The 21157-nt window shown below is 40.7% G+C and overlaps 1 protein-coding gene across 4 annotated transcripts in view; it reads left to right on the top strand.

The window, feature by feature from the left end:
• Window positions 1–21157, top strand: part of Frmpd1 (FERM and PDZ domain containing 1) — a 174022-nt gene that overhangs the window by 137243 nt on the left and 15622 nt on the right. For 2 of the 4 annotated variants that reach the window (XM_048783345.1, XM_048783346.1), the window contains exons 3-9: window positions 2150–2307; window positions 3575–3677; window positions 6878–6923; window positions 12238–12372; window positions 13772–13879; window positions 17751–17846; window positions 20775–20900. In XM_048783345.1, the coding sequence (XP_048639302.1) occupies window positions 2150–2307; window positions 3575–3677; window positions 6878–6923; window positions 12238–12372; window positions 13772–13879; window positions 17751–17846; window positions 20775–20900 (772 nt within the window). The remainder of the gene's footprint in view (window positions 1–2149; window positions 2308–3574; window positions 3678–6877; window positions 6924–12237; window positions 12373–13771; window positions 13880–17750; window positions 17847–20774; window positions 20901–21157) is intronic. The other 2 variants (XM_048783347.1, XM_048783348.1) reach the window with 1 other exon arrangement.

The raw sequence follows: 21157 nt of genomic DNA, 5'->3' as shown, positions 1-21157 counted from the left end.
TTTTTTTTTTTTTTTTTTTTTTTGAGCAGGGTCTCACTAAATTGTTGGAACTGGACTTAAACATGGGGATCCACCTGCATCAGCCTCCTAAACCTCTGGGATTACAGGCAAATGCCACCATATCAAACTCCTATGGCTTTTTAAAAAAGAAGGCAAATGTTGCCAGACACTGTGACTCACACCTATAATCCTAGTGGGTCAGGAGGCTAAGGCAGGAGGATTATGAGTTCAAAGCCAGCCTCGGCAACTTAGCAAGACCCTAAGCAACTCAGTGATACACTGTCTCTAAATAAAACATAAAAAAGGTTGGGGATATGGCTCAGTGGTTAAGCACCCCTGGGTTTAATCCCCAGTCCAAAAAAAAAAAAAAAGAGAGAGAGAGAGAAGAAGGAGAGGAGACGGAGGTAAATGTTGATTTCTGATTTTTAGTATACAGTATGATAATTAGAAAGGCCCTTTTATGCCCTTTTCCTCCCCACAAGAGACAGGGTCTCTATGTTGCCCAGTCTTGGCCTCCAATTCTAGGAGTCAAATAATCTTCCAGTCTAAGCCTCTGAGTAACTGGGACTATAGGCACACACCACTGTGCTTAACAGCTGTTTTATAGCTTTAAAGTTTTTGTTTTTAAACCAGGAAGAGCTATGGGCTTTACTCAGTAGAAATTTTCTGTTTTCTGTGACTTCCCTTGTAGTAGGTCTCTGCTGGCCCTTCTCAGTATTACCCATTTGCTTGCCGGGAAGAAATCCTCTCTCTGCTTATCTCACTGTATAGCTTACGTCACCTATTTGGACAGAGCCTAAATCTACTTCCCATCTGAGGGGCTCCTCGGTGGCTGACATGTGGAGCACAGGAGGCTTTGCACTTGTACTTGTCATGTGCATTTTGACCCCATGAAACCGTTTTTCATGTTTCCTGATTCTTGTTGAAATTCGAGATCATTATAAATGACAGAGGTGATTTTCCAATAAGTGAGGTCCTGTTACATTAGGCCCAGTTCCTGACAGTGTTTAGTAAATGGATGAGAATAAATGATAGACCTTAACTGCAGAACCCCAGGAAGCTGTTACTTCTCCACGTTTCTGTTGTTTATAATGACAGTAAACACCTCATCTCATCGTCATTTGACCTTCCTCAGAAAGAACCACTGTTTTTAGAAGGAAAAAAATCATTTGCCACAGACAAATGAAAAATAGCTTGTGACTCACTTTGTCAGTTTAAGAGAAAATACAATTTTCGAGTTACCCTGCATTTAGATATAGACACAATATATATGTTTATAAAAATTACTATAGAGAGTCCTTGCTATTTGGAATTTATATTGGAATCCTCACAGTTACATAGTTTAAAGGGAAGTAAAAGTTATCATAGATATACACACACACACACACACACACACACATGTATATAAAGTTTTTTTTAAATCCCCAAAGAAACAATCCATCTGTAAAATTAGCCATCATCAAATAGTCAAACTAAATAACTCCTTGTTCCTGTTCACTATTCATGTTTTTCTTCTCCTGTTCTTCTGCTCAAGCAGTATCTCCTGCTTGGAATACTTCTCTGTTCATTTATCCATTCATCTATCCATTCATTGAGTCTGCAGCATATTCAATGAGTTCCAGGATCTGGGCTGTGTAGATATACCCTAGACACCTTTCAAGATGTGGCTCAAATTCTACCTCTTCCAGGTAACAAATGCTCCCCTGATTTCTTATGCCCTGCCCTGCAAAGTGGAAACCATTCTCCACCTTCTCTGAGTGCCCACAGCACCTCACAACCTCTCTTTTAAAGCACAGTGCTAAAGCTGGATGCAGTGGTACACACCTGTAATCCCAGCAACTTGGGGGGTTTGAGGCCAGCTTTAGCAACTTAGTGAGAGTCTGTCTCATAACAAAAAGGGCTGGGAATGTGGCTTAGTGGTAGAGCATTCCTGGGTTCAATCTCCAGTACCAAACAAAAACAAAAACCCACAGGGTGAAGTTCTGCATGGTTTTGTAATTAGTGGTGTTTGTGCCTTATCCCTCTCAAGAGGAGAACTGATGTCTGCTCAGCTCTGCATCTTTCTCTGTCATTACTGGGGTTGACCCAGTTTGTGGCCACCAACTAGAATCCTCCCTTTCTCTGTTTTCACACAGTCCATCTCTTCCAGGGCTAAAATCGCTGCAGCTGATGTGCCTCCTGGGAACCCACCACAGGCCCTCACCCCTGTGAGACACACAGTAAAGATAGAAAAAGATGCCCTCCTCCAGGACTATGGATTTCAGATTTCTGAGACCCTGCCTCTCACAGTGGTGGCTGTCACAGCAGGTAAGGGTTGACTGGAAAATGTGAAAGGAATTTGGCTTCTTGGGGGAAAGTAGCCCTGGTTCTCCTCCCATCGATCTATCCTATAACAAAAGGCATAAAAACCTACTCCAAGAAGTTAGAAAATTCTGACCTCAACATCTCTAGCTGTCAGAGAAATGCAAATCAAAACCACCCTAAGATACCATCTCACTCCAGTAAGATTGGCAGCCATTAGGAAGTCAAACAACAACAAGTGCTGGCGAGGATGTGGGGAAAAGGGTACACTTGTACATTGCTGGTGGGACTGCAGATTGGTGCAGCCAATTTGGAAAGCAGTATNAGGAGAGAGAGAGAGAGTGGTTGGGAGGGGGAGGGTGGAGGATGGAAAGGCAGCGGAGCACAACAGACACTAGGATGGCAATTTGTAAATCAATGGATGTGAAACTGATGTGATTCTGCTATCTGTGTATGGGTGAGGGGGGAGTTCATAACCCACTTGAATCAAGTGTGGAATATGATATGTCAAGAATTTGTATAGATTTTAGAACAAACCCACAATAAAAAAATTCAAAAAAAAAATGAAAAAAAAATAAGGAATACGAAAAAAAAAAAAAAAGAAAATTCTGACCTCATTCTGTCTTGGGCTTTGCACCTTTCTTTGATTCTAGGAGGAAAGGAGCCCCTAGAGCACTTGTTGCTCTGAGCCCCAGGTCCCCAAAAGCGTCTGTCCTCCCCCAGCTACCTGGCCAATCTCAGGGGCAATGAAAGTGTTTAGATAAGCTGCCCTCGTCTTTGAACCCTGTTGTGCTTCTAGCTGGCAACAGTTTCTGAGCAGACAATAATAGAAACTATTGATTTGTTTTCACTTGAGTCTTTGTGAAATATAGGCTGTGCCTGGGGTGGAGAATAGCAGGCTGGGAAAACCAAGTGTTTGTTTTCATATATGAGCTATGTAGTGATGTTAAATCTGGGACTAGTTAAAATATATTAATTTCAATTTGTATACACACATGCACAGACACACAACAGAGTCCTTCAGAGAAGAATATAACATATTCACTAACCAGCTCTATTGCTTTGGGAAGATTTCTTTCTCAGGATAGTATCTTAACACCCCTTGAAGTTGATGGATGATATATACATTATACATGGTTTATAAAGTGGAACACTAAGTTCCATATGAACCAGTGTCCAAGGGACTCAGGCTGCCATTCAGCTGTGACTCTGTGACACATAGGGTCTGGGCACTCCTGGTCTGAGCACCAATTACTTATTTTCTGTCCAACAGGAGGCTCCGCTCATGGCAAGCTTTTCCCCGGTGATCAGATCCTCCAAATGAACAATGAGACCACTGAAGACCTCTCCTGTGAACGAGCAGTCGACATTCTAAGGTACCAGATTGTTTCCCATCATCCAGAGCTGTATAGATGATCACAGAGCAAGATGAGCAACAGGAATGGTATAGTTGATCTTGTGATTTTAGGAAGGTCCAGTCTCCTTTAAAAAGTAAGAGCAACACCGTCTTTAGAGTTCTAACTAAGTCTGGTGAGGTGGCTTCTTGGTAGGGGCTGGTACTATCTGCTCTCACCTGCCTACAGAAGAACTTAGCCATCACAGGTGCTTATTTGTCAAACACCTCCTCTGCCCAAAACACTGCTAGGCATAGCGGGAGATATAGTAATGAATATCCCGTAGGTCCTACCTTCTAAGAATTGATGAACTTGTTGTACTTATGCCAGAGACTGAGCTAAAGTGATACCAAATCTGTTTGTTCTTCTTAATCCTTTTGATATCTCTTAAATGTTCCTGCAGGTTCAGTCTGGTTGGCGTATAATCTCACTGATGTAACCTGCAACTGTCTCCTTGGTGTCATTTGAGTTAAATGCCTCCTTGGTGATTTGAGTAAATGCCTCACTCTCTACCTATGCCATGATCACTGAGACCAGGGCAGGCACACAGTGGGTGCTCAGCTGAAACAGGAAATATGGTTAGCACTTGGAACTGGTGACCCTGATTAAAGGAGGAATGTCAGCAACAGGAGGGAAGGGACTACCAGACATTCCCTAGGCATGTGCAGGTTCTGGCTTTTAAGTTTCCTACTCAACACTGTTTTAATGACTTTAATATACAGAGAGATGAGAAGTAGAATTAGGTGAAAGTTAACTTGTGGTTTTTGTAAATTGACTGATATGCTTTGGGACTAGAATTCATTTCTGAGGGCATATCATCTTAGCCCATACAAAGCAATAGGCAACTACAATTGCAAGGCAGAGAAGAGAAAATGAAGGATGCAGTCTCCACCCTTGGGAAGCATGGACACACACACACACACACACACACAGAGAGAGAGAGAGAATTTAAGATTTTCAGAGCCAGGTGCAGTGGCACACATCTGTCACCTCAGCAGCTCAGGAACTAGAAGCAGGAGGATTGCCAGTTCAAAGCCAGCCTCAGCAACCTAGCAAGGCCCTAAAGCAACTCAGTGAGACCCTGCCTCTAAATAAAATATAAAAAATGGCTGGGAATGTGACACAGTGGTAAAGTACCTCTGGGTTTAATCCTTGGTGCCAATAAAAGATTGACAGAAAGTCTGTCAAATCATAGAAATCAGAATCCCTTCTACCAAGCCCAGTATTGTTTCAGAAATGCCAGAGACAAAGTTGAGTAGATGGATTATCAGGAAAAGATTGGATATTCTCATTTAAAAATAAAGAAATACTGGGGCTGGGGTTGTGGCTCAGTGGTAGAGCACTTGCCTAGCAAGTGTGAGGCACTGGGTTGGATCTTCAGTACCACATACAAATAAGTAAATAAAATAAAGATATTGTGTCCATCTACAACTAAAAATATTTCTAAAAAATAAAGAAATACTGGTATGGAAATCATGAAGTTTGCTTTCCCAGTTATTGGGCAATTTCCAAAATATGATCACTTTCAGAAAATGCACTTTTAGGTTTTCAGTGTTACTAATATTTCTGTCAGACTAGCTCAAACTCTGATGAATCAATAAATGTATTGATAACATTTAAGCAATAAACTAGAATTTGGGATGTTTAGGTAATGATTTACTCCCTGTCTGTTCACTGAGCACAGATGCTGGGCAAGAAATCCTGTGGGGCAAGGCGGCTCCACAGCTCAGTCACTTACAGGCTGGTTGTGCACACCCCTCTGAGACTGAGGGCAGGTACTCGAGAAAAGCAGAGAAAATGGACTATAAATACTGGAGATTCCTCCAGCTTCAAAGGAAGTTGTAGTTTGACAAAGCAGAGAAGGTTCTAGAAGTGTTTAACTGAACCTTTAACGCTCCGTTGAGTTTGGCCCCCAAAGATGTAGATGTAACTAGGCAAAGTGATGAGTAGAAACAGCAGGGTGGGTAGCAGGGGACGCTAAACAGTTCAGTTTGCCTCCAGAAATGTTCTAGAAAGTGAAACCTAGATGATGGAGGGTCCTGGATGCCAACACAGCAAGTTCCAGTGTTCTACTCTTGGAGTGGGGTGAGGCATGCCACCTCAGGCTTTTGAGCAGGCCATGACACTAGGTGTGCTGTGCACATGTGGCCCGTCCATATTTTGCATGTGAAAATCCCAGGACCTCTTATCTTTTAATGTTAATTTCCAGTGTCTAAAAGCAGTTATAAAGGGGGGAAAAAACAAAGCAAAACAAAATAACACACCAGGAATGGCAATAAAACCTTTCTAATTCCTTCAAATATTTGTGAGGCCAAAATGTCCTTTCGAGAGCTTACTGAGACCTAGGTTTATTGTGATTTTTCTCAGAAGAGGCCTGTTATCACATAAAATGGAGAGGAGTCCCCAGACACTAAGAAAACTCAGGTTGAGTTATTCATTGGAGGAAATAACACACCTGCTGGCATTGGCTTAAATGTTCATATTGTAAGAAGTCAGATGAAATTATTTTGCAAATTGCTTCTCTGTATTGCAATGGCAACGAGAAAGGATAAAATGAATCAATTCTGTGATCCCATTTACTAGTAGAAAGTGGAGGTTTGTCAAGTATCTGATTGATTTAATCACTTTTGAAATCTAAAATAACTCAAGACTAAAATGTTTAGTATCTTGATTATGTTTGTGCTCATTACTAACTTCGTGTACCCAAACATAACAAACTGGTTGGCTTTTATCTGATAAATCTTAACATCAGACATTCATTCTACTTAGTGAAATGTTTACTCTAAGTTTTCTGAAATAGCAACTTATCTGTGTCATTGCCACATTTTCTTTAAAACTTTTTTGGACATAAGACTAGCTAGTATCAACTGGATGTGTTGTCCATCACATAAGACTAAATCAGGAACCCTAATTTGGTGACTGGGTGTAGACTACATGGTGAAGGTGTATCTAAAAATTCCCTTGAGGTAGAAGAAGCACTTGGGGCCAGCTTAGCTCCTTTTCAGGTGGCTGCTTTCCTCACTGCCCTCCTCAGTTTTGCTGAGCAAAGAAATCGATGTGGAAGAGGCTGCTTTATAGTTATGCCATCAGTTTTTTTTTCTCACACACGTGCATGCGTACACACACATATCATACAGAATGACTGAATGTTTTTGTTTTTATTCTTTCTTTTTTTCTTTCAGGGAAGCCGAAGAGTCTCTTTCAATCACAGTTGTTCGCTGCATATCGGTAAATCTCTCTCTGTCCTGTGTATTAGTCTCAGTCTTCTTGGCCTGGAGCCCCTGGAAGAGATCTCTCATAAAATCAGCAGGAAAGTCAAAAGGCAGAAGGCAACAGCTGCTGGGCAGTGGGTGGCTTGAAGACCCCCTGCTTGTAGGTGCTTTGGAGGAACATGGTTTGGGCCTCAAGGACTTATGGCCCAGTGAAGGAGACAGACCTGTGCTTCTGCAGAGGGGACCACAGGAAGGGCACCAAACTAAGAGTCGAGAGATGGGTTTTGAGTGGTATGACCTGGGGCAAGTTATTAGTTTTTGTTTTCACTTTTTTAAATTAGTGTTTATGACAATGATTGTCTTGTCTGTCTAATGGATTGTTTTGAGGACCAAATGAACTGTTGAATGTGACAGTGTTTTACTGACTCTGAGGCTCACAAGACAAGGTGTGGCAGATCTGAGCACAGGAATGAACTGGCAATCCTGAACCACCACAGGCCAAGAGGCACTTTTTATTATTATTCAAGGGAGAGTTTATGATCAAATTATAAGGGCAACAACTACCAAGGAGGAAAGTTGATAGAAAATTCTCATTGTGAGTGACTAATACACTAATACAGATACACCCCCCCCAAAAAAGGTGGAAAGGACATAGATAAATTTAATAATCTAACCTAATTGACCACACACCAGGCTACCAAGAAAATGCAATAAGTTCCCCAAATGAAAAATTGTATAGGTTCCTTTTCCTGAATATAATTTAAAATAGAAACTGATAATTGCCAAAACTTTAATTAAAAGCATCTAACCCTTTGGAATTTGCAGTTTCCTAAATAAAGATGGCGTCAAGTAGAAAAGCAAAGCTATTGTTATAGTTTAGAAAATAATTATAAATTAGAACCCTATGGGGTTTTTTTGGAAGTACTGGGGATTGAACCCAGAATTACTCTACCACTGAACTATATCCCTAGTCCTTTTTATTTTATTTATTTTTTAATCTTGAAACAGGGCCTCACTAAGTTGCCCAGGTTGGCCTCAATCTTAACAGTCCTCCTGCCTCAGTATCTCAAGCAGCTGAAATTACAGGCATGCATCCACTGCTCCCAGGCATGCACCTATTTCTTAAAACTTAAGCACAGTTGAAGCAATTCTCAGGGTAAAATTCATAGCCTTTATTGTTTTTAATTAGTTAAAAAGAAATAGACCAATTAAATAATCAGCACCAGAAGTAGGTAGATAAGACTAATAAAACTAATATGACTAAAGAAAATAATCCAAATCTAAATAATGATTTAGAAAACAGAAAAGTTGTAAAGTTATAAATTCAAGAACTAGTTCTTTAAGGGGGAAAAATATAAAAATAGGAAAACCTTAGGGAAAATAAATATGTGGGCCCTTTGTGAAGAAAACTAAAATTTCCCTGAAGGGGGCAAAAGGGTTGGGGAGCTCAGTGGTAGAGCTCGTGCTCAGCATAGGTGAGGCCCTGGGGTTTTGATCCCCAGCACCACAGAAAGGCAGGAAGGGAGAAAGGATGAAAGGAAGGAAGATTATTAATGAATGTAAAAAATCAATTCTTGAATATGAAAAGAGATCCATACCAAGCTCCTTGATGGGGAGATGAAGTATTCTCATTTTATCTTAGTGCATCAGTTATTCTTATATTAATGTATATGCTGATGCAAATTCAAAAAAACTCTCATGGAACTTTTATTTGTGTATTAACAAAATATACCAAAGTGAGACTTATCAAGAAGATATTTTTAAACAAGAACAATGAGGATGACTTTGATGTACAGATTTTAAAACTAATAAAGCCACAATCATTAAAACAGTAAGATATTGTAAAATATTGAACATATGGATGTAATCAAATAGAAAGGCCAAGAATAGATACTTGTAGCCAGGTGTGGTGGTGCATGCCTGTAATTCTAGTGACTCAGGAGGCTAAAGCAGGAAGATCACAAGTTCAAAGTCAGCTTCAGCAATTTAGCAAGGACCTAAGTAGCTTAGCCGAGACTCTCTCTCAGAATAAAACATAAAAAGGGCTGGGGATGTGGCTCATTTGTAAAGCCCCTCTTGATTAAATCCCCAGTACAAAAACAAAACAAAAAAAACAGACACTTGTATGGAATTTAGGTATGTGATAAACATGACATCCCAAACCAGGAGGAGAAAAAACAATTATTCAAGAAGACATACTTGGACATTTGGAAAATATACAGTCTGGACTTACACGGTTTTACAGAATTTAAATATAAAAAACAAACCATAGAAATGTAAACAACATGGATGGATATGTATAAGGTCACAGGTTTTAGAAAGATTTCCTAAGTACCTAGGCAATAGGAACAGTACAGTGGGACAAATGGCTATTTCATTATGTGAAAATATAAAGTTCCTGTAGTCTAAACACTTCACAAGCAAAGAAATGATCTCCCCTCCTTACTCGACAAGTGTTATTTTTTGGAAATAGAGTAGGAAAATATCCACCTAATTAGGATTAAGATGTTTGCCAGGTATATGACAAACCAAGTGTTTTATGCACAATAAGTGGAGATTTTTCTATTCTAAACCTATGAAATAATGTGAAACCAATAAAGCACAGAGAAGGCTAATCAGTATAAATGGTGGTGCAGGTGTTAAGACATTCTTTTTATTTAGCTGATTATCATCTCAGTGGGAAACTTCTTAATCTTAATTAGGTGGGAATTTTTTTCCTTACTCCAGTTCCAAGAAATGAGCAAAATAAAACACTTACGTAAATAGGGTGGGAAACATCATATAGCAGCATCCTTTAAAAAATGAAAAGTAGGGGGCTGGGGTTGTAGCTCAGTGCTAGAGCACTTGCCTAGCATGTATGAAGCACTGGGTTTGATTCTTAGCACCACATATAAATAAATAAATAAATAAATAAATAAATAAATAAAGATCCACCAAAAACTAAAAAAAAAATTTAAAAAATGAAAAGTGGAAAAGAAAGGAAAATTGCTGTATTTCTCTTCCACTCTTAGAATCCCACGAGATTTCCAGGAAAGGAGTAATATGAATCCTGTTTCTCTGGAGGTCCTAAAGGGAAAGCAGGTATCAGCCCGGTTTATGGCTGTCAGTGCCTCTGAGAAATTCCCTGAACATTGGCTGTCCCCCACCCACACTGGGCCTCTCACCAGAAATGTCCTGGAGCATTTTGCAAGCATTGCAAACAGTCATACGTGTCTTGCTTCAGCAAGGAGACTTAGATTCTTGGAATCCTCAGATGACTTGAAATCAATTAGAAATGATAAAATCCAAAGTTGGAAATTAATTACTGCTTCTGTAGGACATACAATTTTATGGAAAAATATTTTTGGTTTAATTTTAAAGATCTGTATTTGTTGATATTAATTTATACTATATTAATTATTTATAACAAAATTAATACTGATAGTGAATGTCTCCAAAAGGAAAACTTCCAAGGCAGGTACACTCATTATCCCCCTTTTATGGATGAGGACATGGGGCCTCACACGCCCATTGTCTCATATCCAGGGTTGGGTTGTTTTCCAGGTAGTAGATTTCAGAACACACACTTGATAACATTATGCTGTTGTATGCCTTAACCCCTGCTGTTTTCATAAAATTACATTGTGTAACTCAGGGCAGGGGGTGGGTATTCGAAAAAGATGTAAAAATGTTTTCCAACTTGTCCATGTTAATGCTCTTTTAAGCATTAACTCTTACCTCAGCAAAAACACAGAGATGTTATCAGCATGTGTCTGCTGAATTCTCTCTGATGAATTAGGTCAGAGCCCTGGGAGAGCTTAAAAGTACTAGAATCAAGGGTAGCTTATATTCTTCCAGTTGTCTTTTTAAAACACCAGCTAACCCAAGTGCACTTAAGTGGGTGTTTTACAGTATGTTCTAGATGCCAAGGTACATGGTACTGATATTCAGATGTAAGAACCACTGTGGGTCTTGTGGGTTGGACATTTCCATGAAAGAGAGCTCTTTCTTTCTCAAAGCAGCCAGTTTCAGAGTTGGGTAGCTCCAAATGTAAGAGAAGCCCTTTTTCCCTGTGACTCCCACCAATTAGTCCTAGTTAAAAACAACTCTACCTGGTATGAAATAGCTCCCCACAGATCTGGAACTGTGGCCTTCTCTTCTTTAATCTAAACAACTGTTCCATCAACTCTTCTCATAGATGTGTTTTTCTGAACTCTCACTTCCATGGTAGCTTTCTGAATGGATTCCAGTTTCATGGTGATTCTCCCAAATAGTGGCACCCCCAAAGGATTACAGTTCCACCAGCAACCAAAAAGGACCATGGGAAATGGAGGGTGCCCTTCTGAGATGCACCAAGAATGCTAGTGAAGTCTGAGATTGGATTAACATTTTGGCAAGCCCAATCACACTGTTGGCTTGGGTGAAACTTGTGGTCAACTAAATACTGAGCTAGTTTTCAAATGAATAGCTTTCAAGCCAAGCACCCCCAATCCCATGCTTGTGCAATTAATATTTTTGATCCTCAATGCCACACTTCACTTTAATCCCTGTCAGGTCATGTCGCTTTGGCCCGGTGTTCTGGCATGCTGACATTTTATAGTCAGAGAATTGTGGGACTGAAAGGTTTATTTATACAGTTGCCAGCTGCAGTCATCTCCCTTTCTGTCAGGAAACCTCCTCTTCCAAGACTCCCCCAGCTGCTGGCCAGTTAATTTTCTTTAGCATGATCTAGCTCTGGATCTAAGTCTTTCAGAATTGTTCTCCCTAAGGTTAGAGACAACAATGGTTGCCTCCTGCAAGTTCCTCCTCTCTCTGCATCTCTCCTCTGTTCTGCCTGTTTTCTCATTCCCTTGAGTCTCTAGGGTGGGGATGGTTATACCAGTCACTTTGACTGCTCACTTTATCTTGTTCCTTTCAGCTCTTTCTTTACCCTCTTATGTTTGTTCTTGGTGATTTCCTGGATTTTGACCCTTAGCTTCTCAAGTTTTCTGTGCAGCCTTCTTTTAGATTCCCAGTTCCTTGATCTTTCCTCTCAATTTCTGCTGCTTGAAATCTTCTGAACAAAACCTTGCAGTTCTGTGTCATTCACTATAAATTCACTTTCTCTGACCTCAACTAAGGCATTGCTATACAGCATTGATAAAGATGGAGCCAAAGGGAGCCTGAGTTTCTCATTTGGAAATCAGGGTGTAGCTCAGTAGTAGAGCACTTGCCTAGCATGTGCAAAACCCTGGGTTCAATGCCCAATATGTCAAGGGTGGGTGAGGAAAGAAAGAAATCAAGACTATTTTGAGTGTAGGTCAACCAGTTTTGAATCTACCTAATGGCTCTGCCTTTGGCCTTCTCCACAGGGGGATTATAGGAGAGATTATCAAATGCTTTACAAGAATGAAGGAATACTTCCATATCCACAAGACCCTGGCTTACCAATCTGGAATCCTATCTTCAAAAGAAAAATGAACTTGGTTGACTTTGACTTATTCTTGGTAACTCCATATTAGTTGTTAGTGATTGCTGCCTAAAAGCTCTCTGATCATCTCTTGTCTTAGATTTCTCCAAGAATTAATGACAAAGTTTACCAGTATGTGTTTTTCTGAATCCTCCATATTCATTGTCTGGGAAACTTGCTATTTGAACATCTTTAGTCTCCTAATATTTCCTCCATTCTTTTCCCATGTGGAATGTCATTTGTGACCTTGTCCATGAGCTCCCTAGATTCACCTGGGAAAGAGTTTTAAACTCATTCAAAGTAGTCAGATACTCTCCTCACTAGCTTATATTGTGATTTTCTTTTTTTACTTATTTCTTCTATCCCTTTTGACCAGTAATTTCTACAGGTGAATGTCTCTTGGAACATTCCTAGTTCCCCTTCTCTTCTACTAAATGTTTGTTGTTGTTATTTTAAAGCAAATTATATATTTGAGGTGCTGAATTGTCACACCAAGATTCTAATTACCAATAAATTTATATATCTTCCTGCATTAAATTTTTAGGGTTATTTTCTTATGTTACATACTTTATGATGTTGGTATGTTGATAAATCTGAATCTGTGAGCATTATCTCCAGCAGTTTTCCTGATTGCTGTTACGTATCTCTTCCCTCAGCTACACAGAACATCACACAGAGCTCCCTATCAGGACTCTTACACATTTAACATCCTAGAGGCTGGCTTAAAGGGCCATTCAGACCAGGGCAACATAGGATGCTAGACTGAGAAATAGTGTATTGGGATTTCATCCAGGAAGATCACATCCTGTTGCTCTAAATCATATAAGATTCTTCTTGTCAAGTGCTACAGTTTATCTTAATACAGTCTAGTCCAAGGGCTTCAACATTTATATATACCAACCAATAATGATCTTTCTTCTCTAGAACAGAGTAAAGAAGGGCCAAAGGTTAAGTCACAGGGGTCAGACCTTCAGGGAATTCTACCTCTCACATTGTACAGATGGGAAGATTGAAGGCCAGAGAGGGGCAAGGACTTGGCCAAAGGCACACAGTTATTTTGTTTTGTTTTACACATGCAGACACCTCTAGTTTTCTTTCATGGGAATTTAGGTTTGAGATAGTTCTTACAACTGTCAAGTTAATAGAACTTGGGTTGGAACCCAGTCCTCCTCCTTCACAAGTCAGTTCTCTGTCTTCATCATATCATAGCCTCTTTGCTGCCATATTGAATTTTCAGCTGTTCAAACACATGAAAGCATTGTCTGTGTTGGGATCCCTAGATTTTAGGAAAAGAGATGTTGAAATGGAATGGTATCTTTTCCTATAAGTTTTAATTAAATCCATAATAGCTGTCAGAGTGTTTTTAAGAAATGAGAAGATATACATGGCTTTTATGGAAGCACTGTTCTAAAATATGTCATGTTGATGTTTTTTAGGGAGTTCCCAAATCTTCCTTCCTGACTGAGGAGAAGAGGGCCAGGCTGAAGACCAATCCTGTGAAGGTGCATTTTGCTGAGGAAGTGCTTGTCAGTGGACACAGCCAGGTGTGTCACTAGTCAGGGGATTGCAACTACTGATGATGAAGCCAGACAATCCCAGCCACTTGGCAGGGTGAGGCAGGAAGATCACAGTTTCAAGGCCAGCCTGGGCAATTTTGCCATACTTTGTCTCAAATGAAAAGAAAAAGGCGGCTGGGGATGGTATAGTGTGCCTCCCTGAGTTCATTTCCTAGTAACACACACAGAAACTACTTTTGATGAAACTGGTGAGCACTTTCTAGCATAGACTCTCTGAAACCCTGGAATCCCATAGCACAGAGAGGACACAGAGCAGCACTTTTGCTAGAGGCTTCGTGCACCCTCAGTCAGATACCTGCAGGCCCTGAACAACGGATGCCGGTGAGAGTTCTGGGCTATGAGTGGGACTAGGAAAGAAGTCCTGGGTGTAGCTCCATGTTATCCTGAGGCTTCTTTCTTCTGCCCATGTAATTTCAATAAATTCCAGTAGTTAATTTCTTATTATGAACCTTCAAGTTAATTATCCCCTCTAGAGTGATTTATTGATAACAGTTATGTACATGGTGGGGATTGCTTTTTTTTAGGAGTCCATTATCTATTAAGCCTGTATTAAGTGACCTAAACTTTTTATGTACATAATCCTAAATCACAATAATACTCTACAATCGAGGTATTTTAATAAAAGAGTAAGCAGAGGCTTAGAGAGATTAAGAGAATTAACTACTAAAATCACATAGTAAGAAAAGACAGGAACCCAGATCTATGTGACTTCATTTCTTCTGTTTTTCATTATGACATACTATCTAGTCCTCATTGAAACATAAAGACCCAGGGTTGGAGATTCAGAAGACCTATTTGTTTTTTTAGTGTGTGTGGTACTGGGGATTAAACCAGGGCCTTATGCATATGAGGCCAGCATTCTACCAACTGAGCTATATCTGCAGCCAGAAGACCCATTTAGGAAGTGAAAATGTTGGCTAAAGTTTGATGTTTCTGATGTGGATTATTGGATAAAGGCTCATTTATTCATAATTTACATAATAATCTATAACTATTGCCATTCTGAATACAGCAGCCAATATTAGATTTTTTGGGGGGGGGGAGCAGGTATCAGAGATTGAACCTGGGATGTTTAACCATTAAGCCATCTCCCCAGTTCTTTCAAAATATTTTATTTAGAGTCAGGGTCTTTCTGAGTTGCATAGGGCCTTGCTAAGTTGCTGAGGCTGACTTTGAACTTGCAATCCTCCTGCCTCAGCCTCCTGAGCCACTGGGATTACAGATGCATGCTGTCATGCCCAGGCAAATATTAGATTTTGAAACTTTGAAGTAAAAATTTATTCTTATCTGGTCTTCTTGCTACAGAGACCAGCAAATTGTGGGGCAGGAGTACTGGGTGGGAGGGATTCCTGGCCCTTTTAACAAAGGATCCAGGTGACCTGCTCCACATCTACAAAGCCTTTATTCTCTCTCTGTCCAGCCATTTAAAAGACCTGAGAGAAAGGTCTTTTAGACCTTTCATTAGACCTGAGTGAAAGGTGAATTTTTTCTGGAAGGAGCCAGAGGGTAGCCAAATAAATAATCAGAAAAGACCTATGATGTTGTTGGTCAACAATATTTGAGTCTCTGGGTGTCCATATTTATGAAAGTGGATTGAATCTCTTTAGCAGATTAAGTTTAGGTTTGACATGTGATTTCAAGAGCAGTGCACAGAAATGAGCAGTGGCGGTAACAGAATAGGTAGAGAATAGGGTCACCTCAAGTGTGGACCAGATTGCCAAGACAATAATTTGTTAAAAGGGCTATGACGGCTCCCCCACAACTGGCATTCACTGAGAAGACAGATAAGGACAAGGTCTGAGGCCTGAACTTACTGTCATCCTGGCTCAGAGTTTAGGTGGGGATGGGGAGCTTAGAGGAGCAGGGCTCTAGATGATGTCTCTGGGAAGACTTGCAGGTTTGGGCACCAAGGAGAGTCTTGGGGAGTATGCATCAGCAACAAGAGGCAGATACTGTGAAACACTGAGGCCTCATGGGGCGACCTGTCTATTCATCCTTTCAAATACTTAAAAAGATGATAAAACTGATTGTTAAACTTTTCCCTTTGAAAAATGATAAGGCAGCTTCAGGGACACCCAGTCACGCTAGAAGAATTTTAAGTAGTAAACTAGCATCTGGCATATGTTTAACTTTGCTCACAGTTAAAGAAATGCCAAGGAAGATATAAAGTGACACTTGGTGCTTGATGTCACTAAAATGGAAACCTGGATGCTGAGAAAATAACTACAGTCTGCACTAACTGGGGCTTTATAAATTGGCTCCAACATTTTTGGGAGGAAAAAAGCACAAATTAATGACTGCTGTAAAAAGTAGCCCAGTTTCCTATTAATTTAGAATGTAAAATAATTTAAATGCAAAAATCTATTTAAAAATATATTTAAAGATATTTATAGTATTGATATTTTAAATAACTAAGAAATAGAAAAAAATGCTAACTCTTCGGGGAAGAGGAATAATTACATCAATTCTGATATTTCAATTTGATAGAATATTAGAAAGCTATTAAAAGTGTAAATATTAAGCCCACTAAAAATTGTATACAAAAATAAAACAAATGAACATATAATTAGATATATGCTGTTATTGAATCTCTCTAAAAGCAACTTACAAATACAAGTGAAAATTAGAGAATGTAGAAAAAACTAGATGATGATAAGTATGTGATATTGTGGATGTTTTTGTAAACCTGATAAGTCTGAATAATGAAGTACCAAGGAAAAAGTTTCCCCCATGGGAAATCCAAAAATTAGGATTTCTAAGCACCCAAAGCCAGAAAAGTGAGATGACAGCAGAGTGAGCAATTGGGAAACCCTTTGTCCTCATCAGGTGTGAAGTGACACTGGACTATGACCATATTTCTTTTTTGTCTCTACAAAACACTGTGGTTTTAAAAAAATGGTGTAGAGAATAGTAGGATTGTGAGTCTTGCTTAGAAGATACAAGCACTCTTATATTTAGAAGACTCAAGATTCTCATCAGAAAAGGCCGCAGGAATTTTGAAAAAAGTAAAGGTGATAAACTTCTTTACCCAGGTGAGCTTTATACCTAAACCCTTTGTAGAGAAGGGCAATTCTATTCAAATCCTGGGCTCTATAATCTTACAGTGGTTCTAGAGGACACCAGCCCTAAGATCCCTTTTCACTTGTAGATGAACACTCAGAAATCACTTTTTATGAGAACTGGTCCTGGGGGAATTCTCCAAAACCCTGCTCTGCCCCACCCCAGAAATCCTGACTGGCATGGGGTCATCAAACCAAGACCAGCCCTGTGTCTTCTTTCCAAAAATCCTGCAGGAGTGGCATAGTTCCTCAAAGATCTCACAAATCTGGGGTGATTGGCTGGGGTGGGTGGAGGTGAGGTGCATCCCTCTGTCCTTTGGCAGTGGTTCATTATGGAGAATATAGCAGTAAAATGACAGGGATCTCAGGCTAAGGAAGCTGTTCACCACCCCCCATTCCATGCCAGACCCTCATTGCAGGGTTCAAGAATCTCAGAAAAGCCCAATATGCAGAGCATGTGTGCTGGTGGTCTCATTTGCCAAATTTGTCCCATAAAGGTGGCAACCAGCAGAGAAATGCCAGCTGTTGGTTATGAGACACTGCAGAGGGCTGTGCAAGGGTCACTGTTTTCCACAGTCCATCAGATCTAACAGTTCCCATGGGTGTCCATTGGCAAAGCATAACTGACCTTTGGTGAAATTCCCTAATGCCAAGAAGCAACCCCTGACATGGTGAGGTTAGAGAAGATCCTACTCTCCAAACCAGGCAGCCAAGGATTTGACACACCCAGGGGCAGGAACATTGTGTCAGAGAGACAACCCTATTCTTATGTTTTCCAGGGAAATTCTCTACTGTGTATGCCCAATGTGCTCAAGCTGTACTTGGAGAATGGACAGACCAAAGCTTTCAAGTTTGAGGCAAACACAACTGTGAAGGTAATAGGAGTAAACTTGAACCTCTTTCTTGGGAGAATTGGCTGGCTCTGAGGACCTGTAGCATCTTGCCCTACATCTGCCTTGGTGTTCTCACAGTCACTGTGGTCTGAGCACTTGTGATCAGCCAGGTACTGTGTTATCTCATTTAGTTACACAACCTCAGCAAGTATACATATCACCTCTTACAAGGGAGGAAATTGGGACTCAGAGGTAAAGTGACTTGCCCAAGGTCCTCTAACACTCCTAGGCCTTCACTGGTAATCAGGCTTCTCTGCCTCTCGTCTCCAACTACTATTCAAATACAAGAGCAGCTAAAAACCCAGGCAAGATATGAGAACAGGCCCAGGCCCCTGCATACTCTGTTTTGCCTTGAAGTCAGTTCAACTTATATTTAAAAAGCACCCACTTGAGATGTTCTGGTAAAGGGTGGCATCTGTCTTCAGGAGCCTGAAGTCTAGTTGAGGGAGAGTGAACAGTCTAGATTTCCTCCAGGTATTTAGGACAAGATGAAATAAGGGCTATAAAGAGAGGGAAAAGGCAGAGTACTGTCTCTTCCATGCTGCCAGGATGCTGACCAAGGCTGGGGAAGAAGCTGCACCTGAACTGAGCAGTGAAGGGCAACTAAGATTTCAACAAGTGCAGGCAGGGATAGGCAGTTGTGGAGTGGAGCACATATCAGTCTGAGGGAGTCACGTGAACAAATGCAGAGAGCAGGAAAACAGGCCTTGCCCAGGCAATAGTGAACCATGCAGCAGGACACAGGCTGTTTGCTAAGGGGTCACTGGGGAGTGGGCATGGAGGGCCTCACATGGCCAGGCAGCAGAGTTTGGATTTTATCCAGAGACAATGAAAGATGACTCTAATATGAACAAAGAAGGAAGTGGTGTTAGGGTGAAGCTGTAGTGAAGAAGCAAACAGAGTTTTTCTATCATTAAAAACCATGAAAGAGTAAACATGGAGACCAGCAGGTTTAGGTGAGCTGATGCAGCTATAGATAACTGGCAGTAGCCAAAATATACACTCTCACATGCGCGCGTGCGCGTGCGCGCACACACACACACACACACACACACACACAGTAGACACATACCTGAAATGGTGCCATTCAGGCTCAGGGGAGAGAGAACTTCCAGATGGGTAGCAATGAAAGGCTTCCAGAAAACAGTGGCCTCTGTGGCAGACATGGAAAGGTAGATGGGCTTTTTACAGGAAAGGACTAGGAATGGAGTGGAGATAGCCTACCATACAGAATAAGGAGAGAATATTAAAAGCCACAAGAGAAAGGAATCAGATTACATATAGGGGGAAACCAGTTAGATTATGTGCAGATCAGAAAGTGAGTTGGCATTTTAGATCTAATTCAAGTATTCGTGGAAACCTTAGACAAATGTTTTGAAAATGCCTGTGAACTGGATTTAATTTTCCAAGTAGACAAGGTTCACAATATTATTGCAGAAATAGTGATGGGGGAAATGGTATTGGAGACCAACATGGATGAGATTGTTACACAAATTGATGCACAAAATAAACTGGAGAAACCTAAGGCTGGCTTAGTGGGAGCTCCAGCCTATGTGTTATCAGCTGTAAATAATATGAATCTTCCTGAGATCCTAAGAAATATTAACATTGGTGACATCTGTATAAAAGTGCCAAACCTGCCCTCTTTTAAATAAAATATTAAAAAAGCCACTCCCAGGTAAAATCCAGAGGGAAAAGTCATATAAGTTTACCATGCAATTATTTACCAAAAATAGAGGAGGAGAGTCTTAACTTTTGCTCTTGGATTTAAGTCAAGGTTCTGTATATAAATCATGTAAAATCAATATGGAAGTTCAATGTTGCTTTTCTTGCTCAGTGGTTTAAAAGAAATTGAGTAGTTCCAGTGTGATTTTTATTTTCCTTTTTAAAATTGCTTTCTATGCCTACCTAAAGCATATATCTGTGTATTGGCTATTACAGTATTTCAAAAAGTAAGATATTTCTTTAGTTATGTGCAACCTAAAATGTTGGTGTTTTGTATGGATCACCAGTGCAGCATTCCTTAATTCTTTCTGCTATTTGTCACAATTGTTATTTAAAGAACCAAGTGTGTATTGCATGAAAACATTATGACCTTTTCCTCTTAGTTTAAATAAATTCCAAGGTAACTGGAAAAAAAACATGGCTGTTTTTTTTTTAAAAATTAATATTAAATAACAATGAGGGAAATAAACATGGCCCTGGAACAGAGAATAACAGGGACATTTACATTTAGATACAGAGACCAGAGAGGGCCTCTGAAGAGGTGACATTTGAGCTGAAACTTGAAGGGAGAGAAGCAGCCTCTGATTAGTAATGGGAAAAGTGTGCAATGAGAGTGAACAATGTGTGAGTGCCCCCAAGGCATTCACAATGATAGAGGGAAAGCCACCATGACAAATGAAGGGAGTGTGGTCTAGCAACTATAAAGACCTCAGCACAGCCATAATTATCATTCCATCCTGCCAGCCACTCTGAGAGGGTAGGCATCATTATCCTCCATTTCACAGAGGAAGAAACTGAGGTTGGATATGTCAGGACAATTTCCCATAGTCATGTGTCAGGTGGGTGGTGGGAATCTGCCTGGAAAGCAGTTGACTATGCAGACTGGAAGCTGCGAGAGAGGGTGAAGCACAGTCACTGAGGAGAGAGACGCCTCCACTGGGTGGCTTCAGCTTTGCAAGTCATTCAAGAGCAAGTGGCCATGTCAGGGTATTGGAGCATGGGGCTGAGGAGAGCAGGGTGCAGGGCCACAAGGACCTGACATGCAGGAATTGGAGCCCTGCTGACCTGGCAGTGGGCCCCTCAGAACAGGCTTTTCCTTCCCTGGTTGCATCAAGGAACAATGAATGAGGCTAGGGAAGTCCTCCCTGCTCCTCAGTTGACCCTGTGACTCTCTGCGCCTGCTAGGACATCATCCTCACTGTGAAGGAGAAGCTGTCCATCCGAAGTATTGAGTACTTTGCCCTGGCCCTGGAAGAGCAGTACAACGTCTCACGTCTACACTTGCTGCATGAGGAGGAGCTCATCCAGCAGGTAGGGAGGACAGACTTGCTGCTGGGAGGCCTGGGCTGGCTGCACACCTCAGTCCAGGGAAAGACTCAGCTCTTCTTCAGGCTTGATATACTTTATCCTGCCCCAAGAAGCTCAGAGCTCCTTTGGCTTGAGATAATAGGATGGGAATCAGGCCTGATTTTCATCTGCTCCTCTGAGGTAGGCAGAGCACAGATTTAAGGTCCCCATTTTACCAATGCTGATATAAAGGCTTAGAGAGGTAAATTGATGACCCCTCA

The sequence above is a fragment of the Marmota marmota genome, unplaced genomic scaffold, assembly GCF_001458135.2.
Source record: "Marmota marmota marmota unplaced genomic scaffold, marMar, whole genome shotgun sequence".
NCBI classification, from domain to species: Eukaryota; Metazoa; Chordata; class Mammalia; order Rodentia; family Sciuridae; genus Marmota; species Marmota marmota.
Note: the sequence above shows the minus strand (reverse complement) of the source record. Positions and strands in the feature narration are given on the sequence as shown.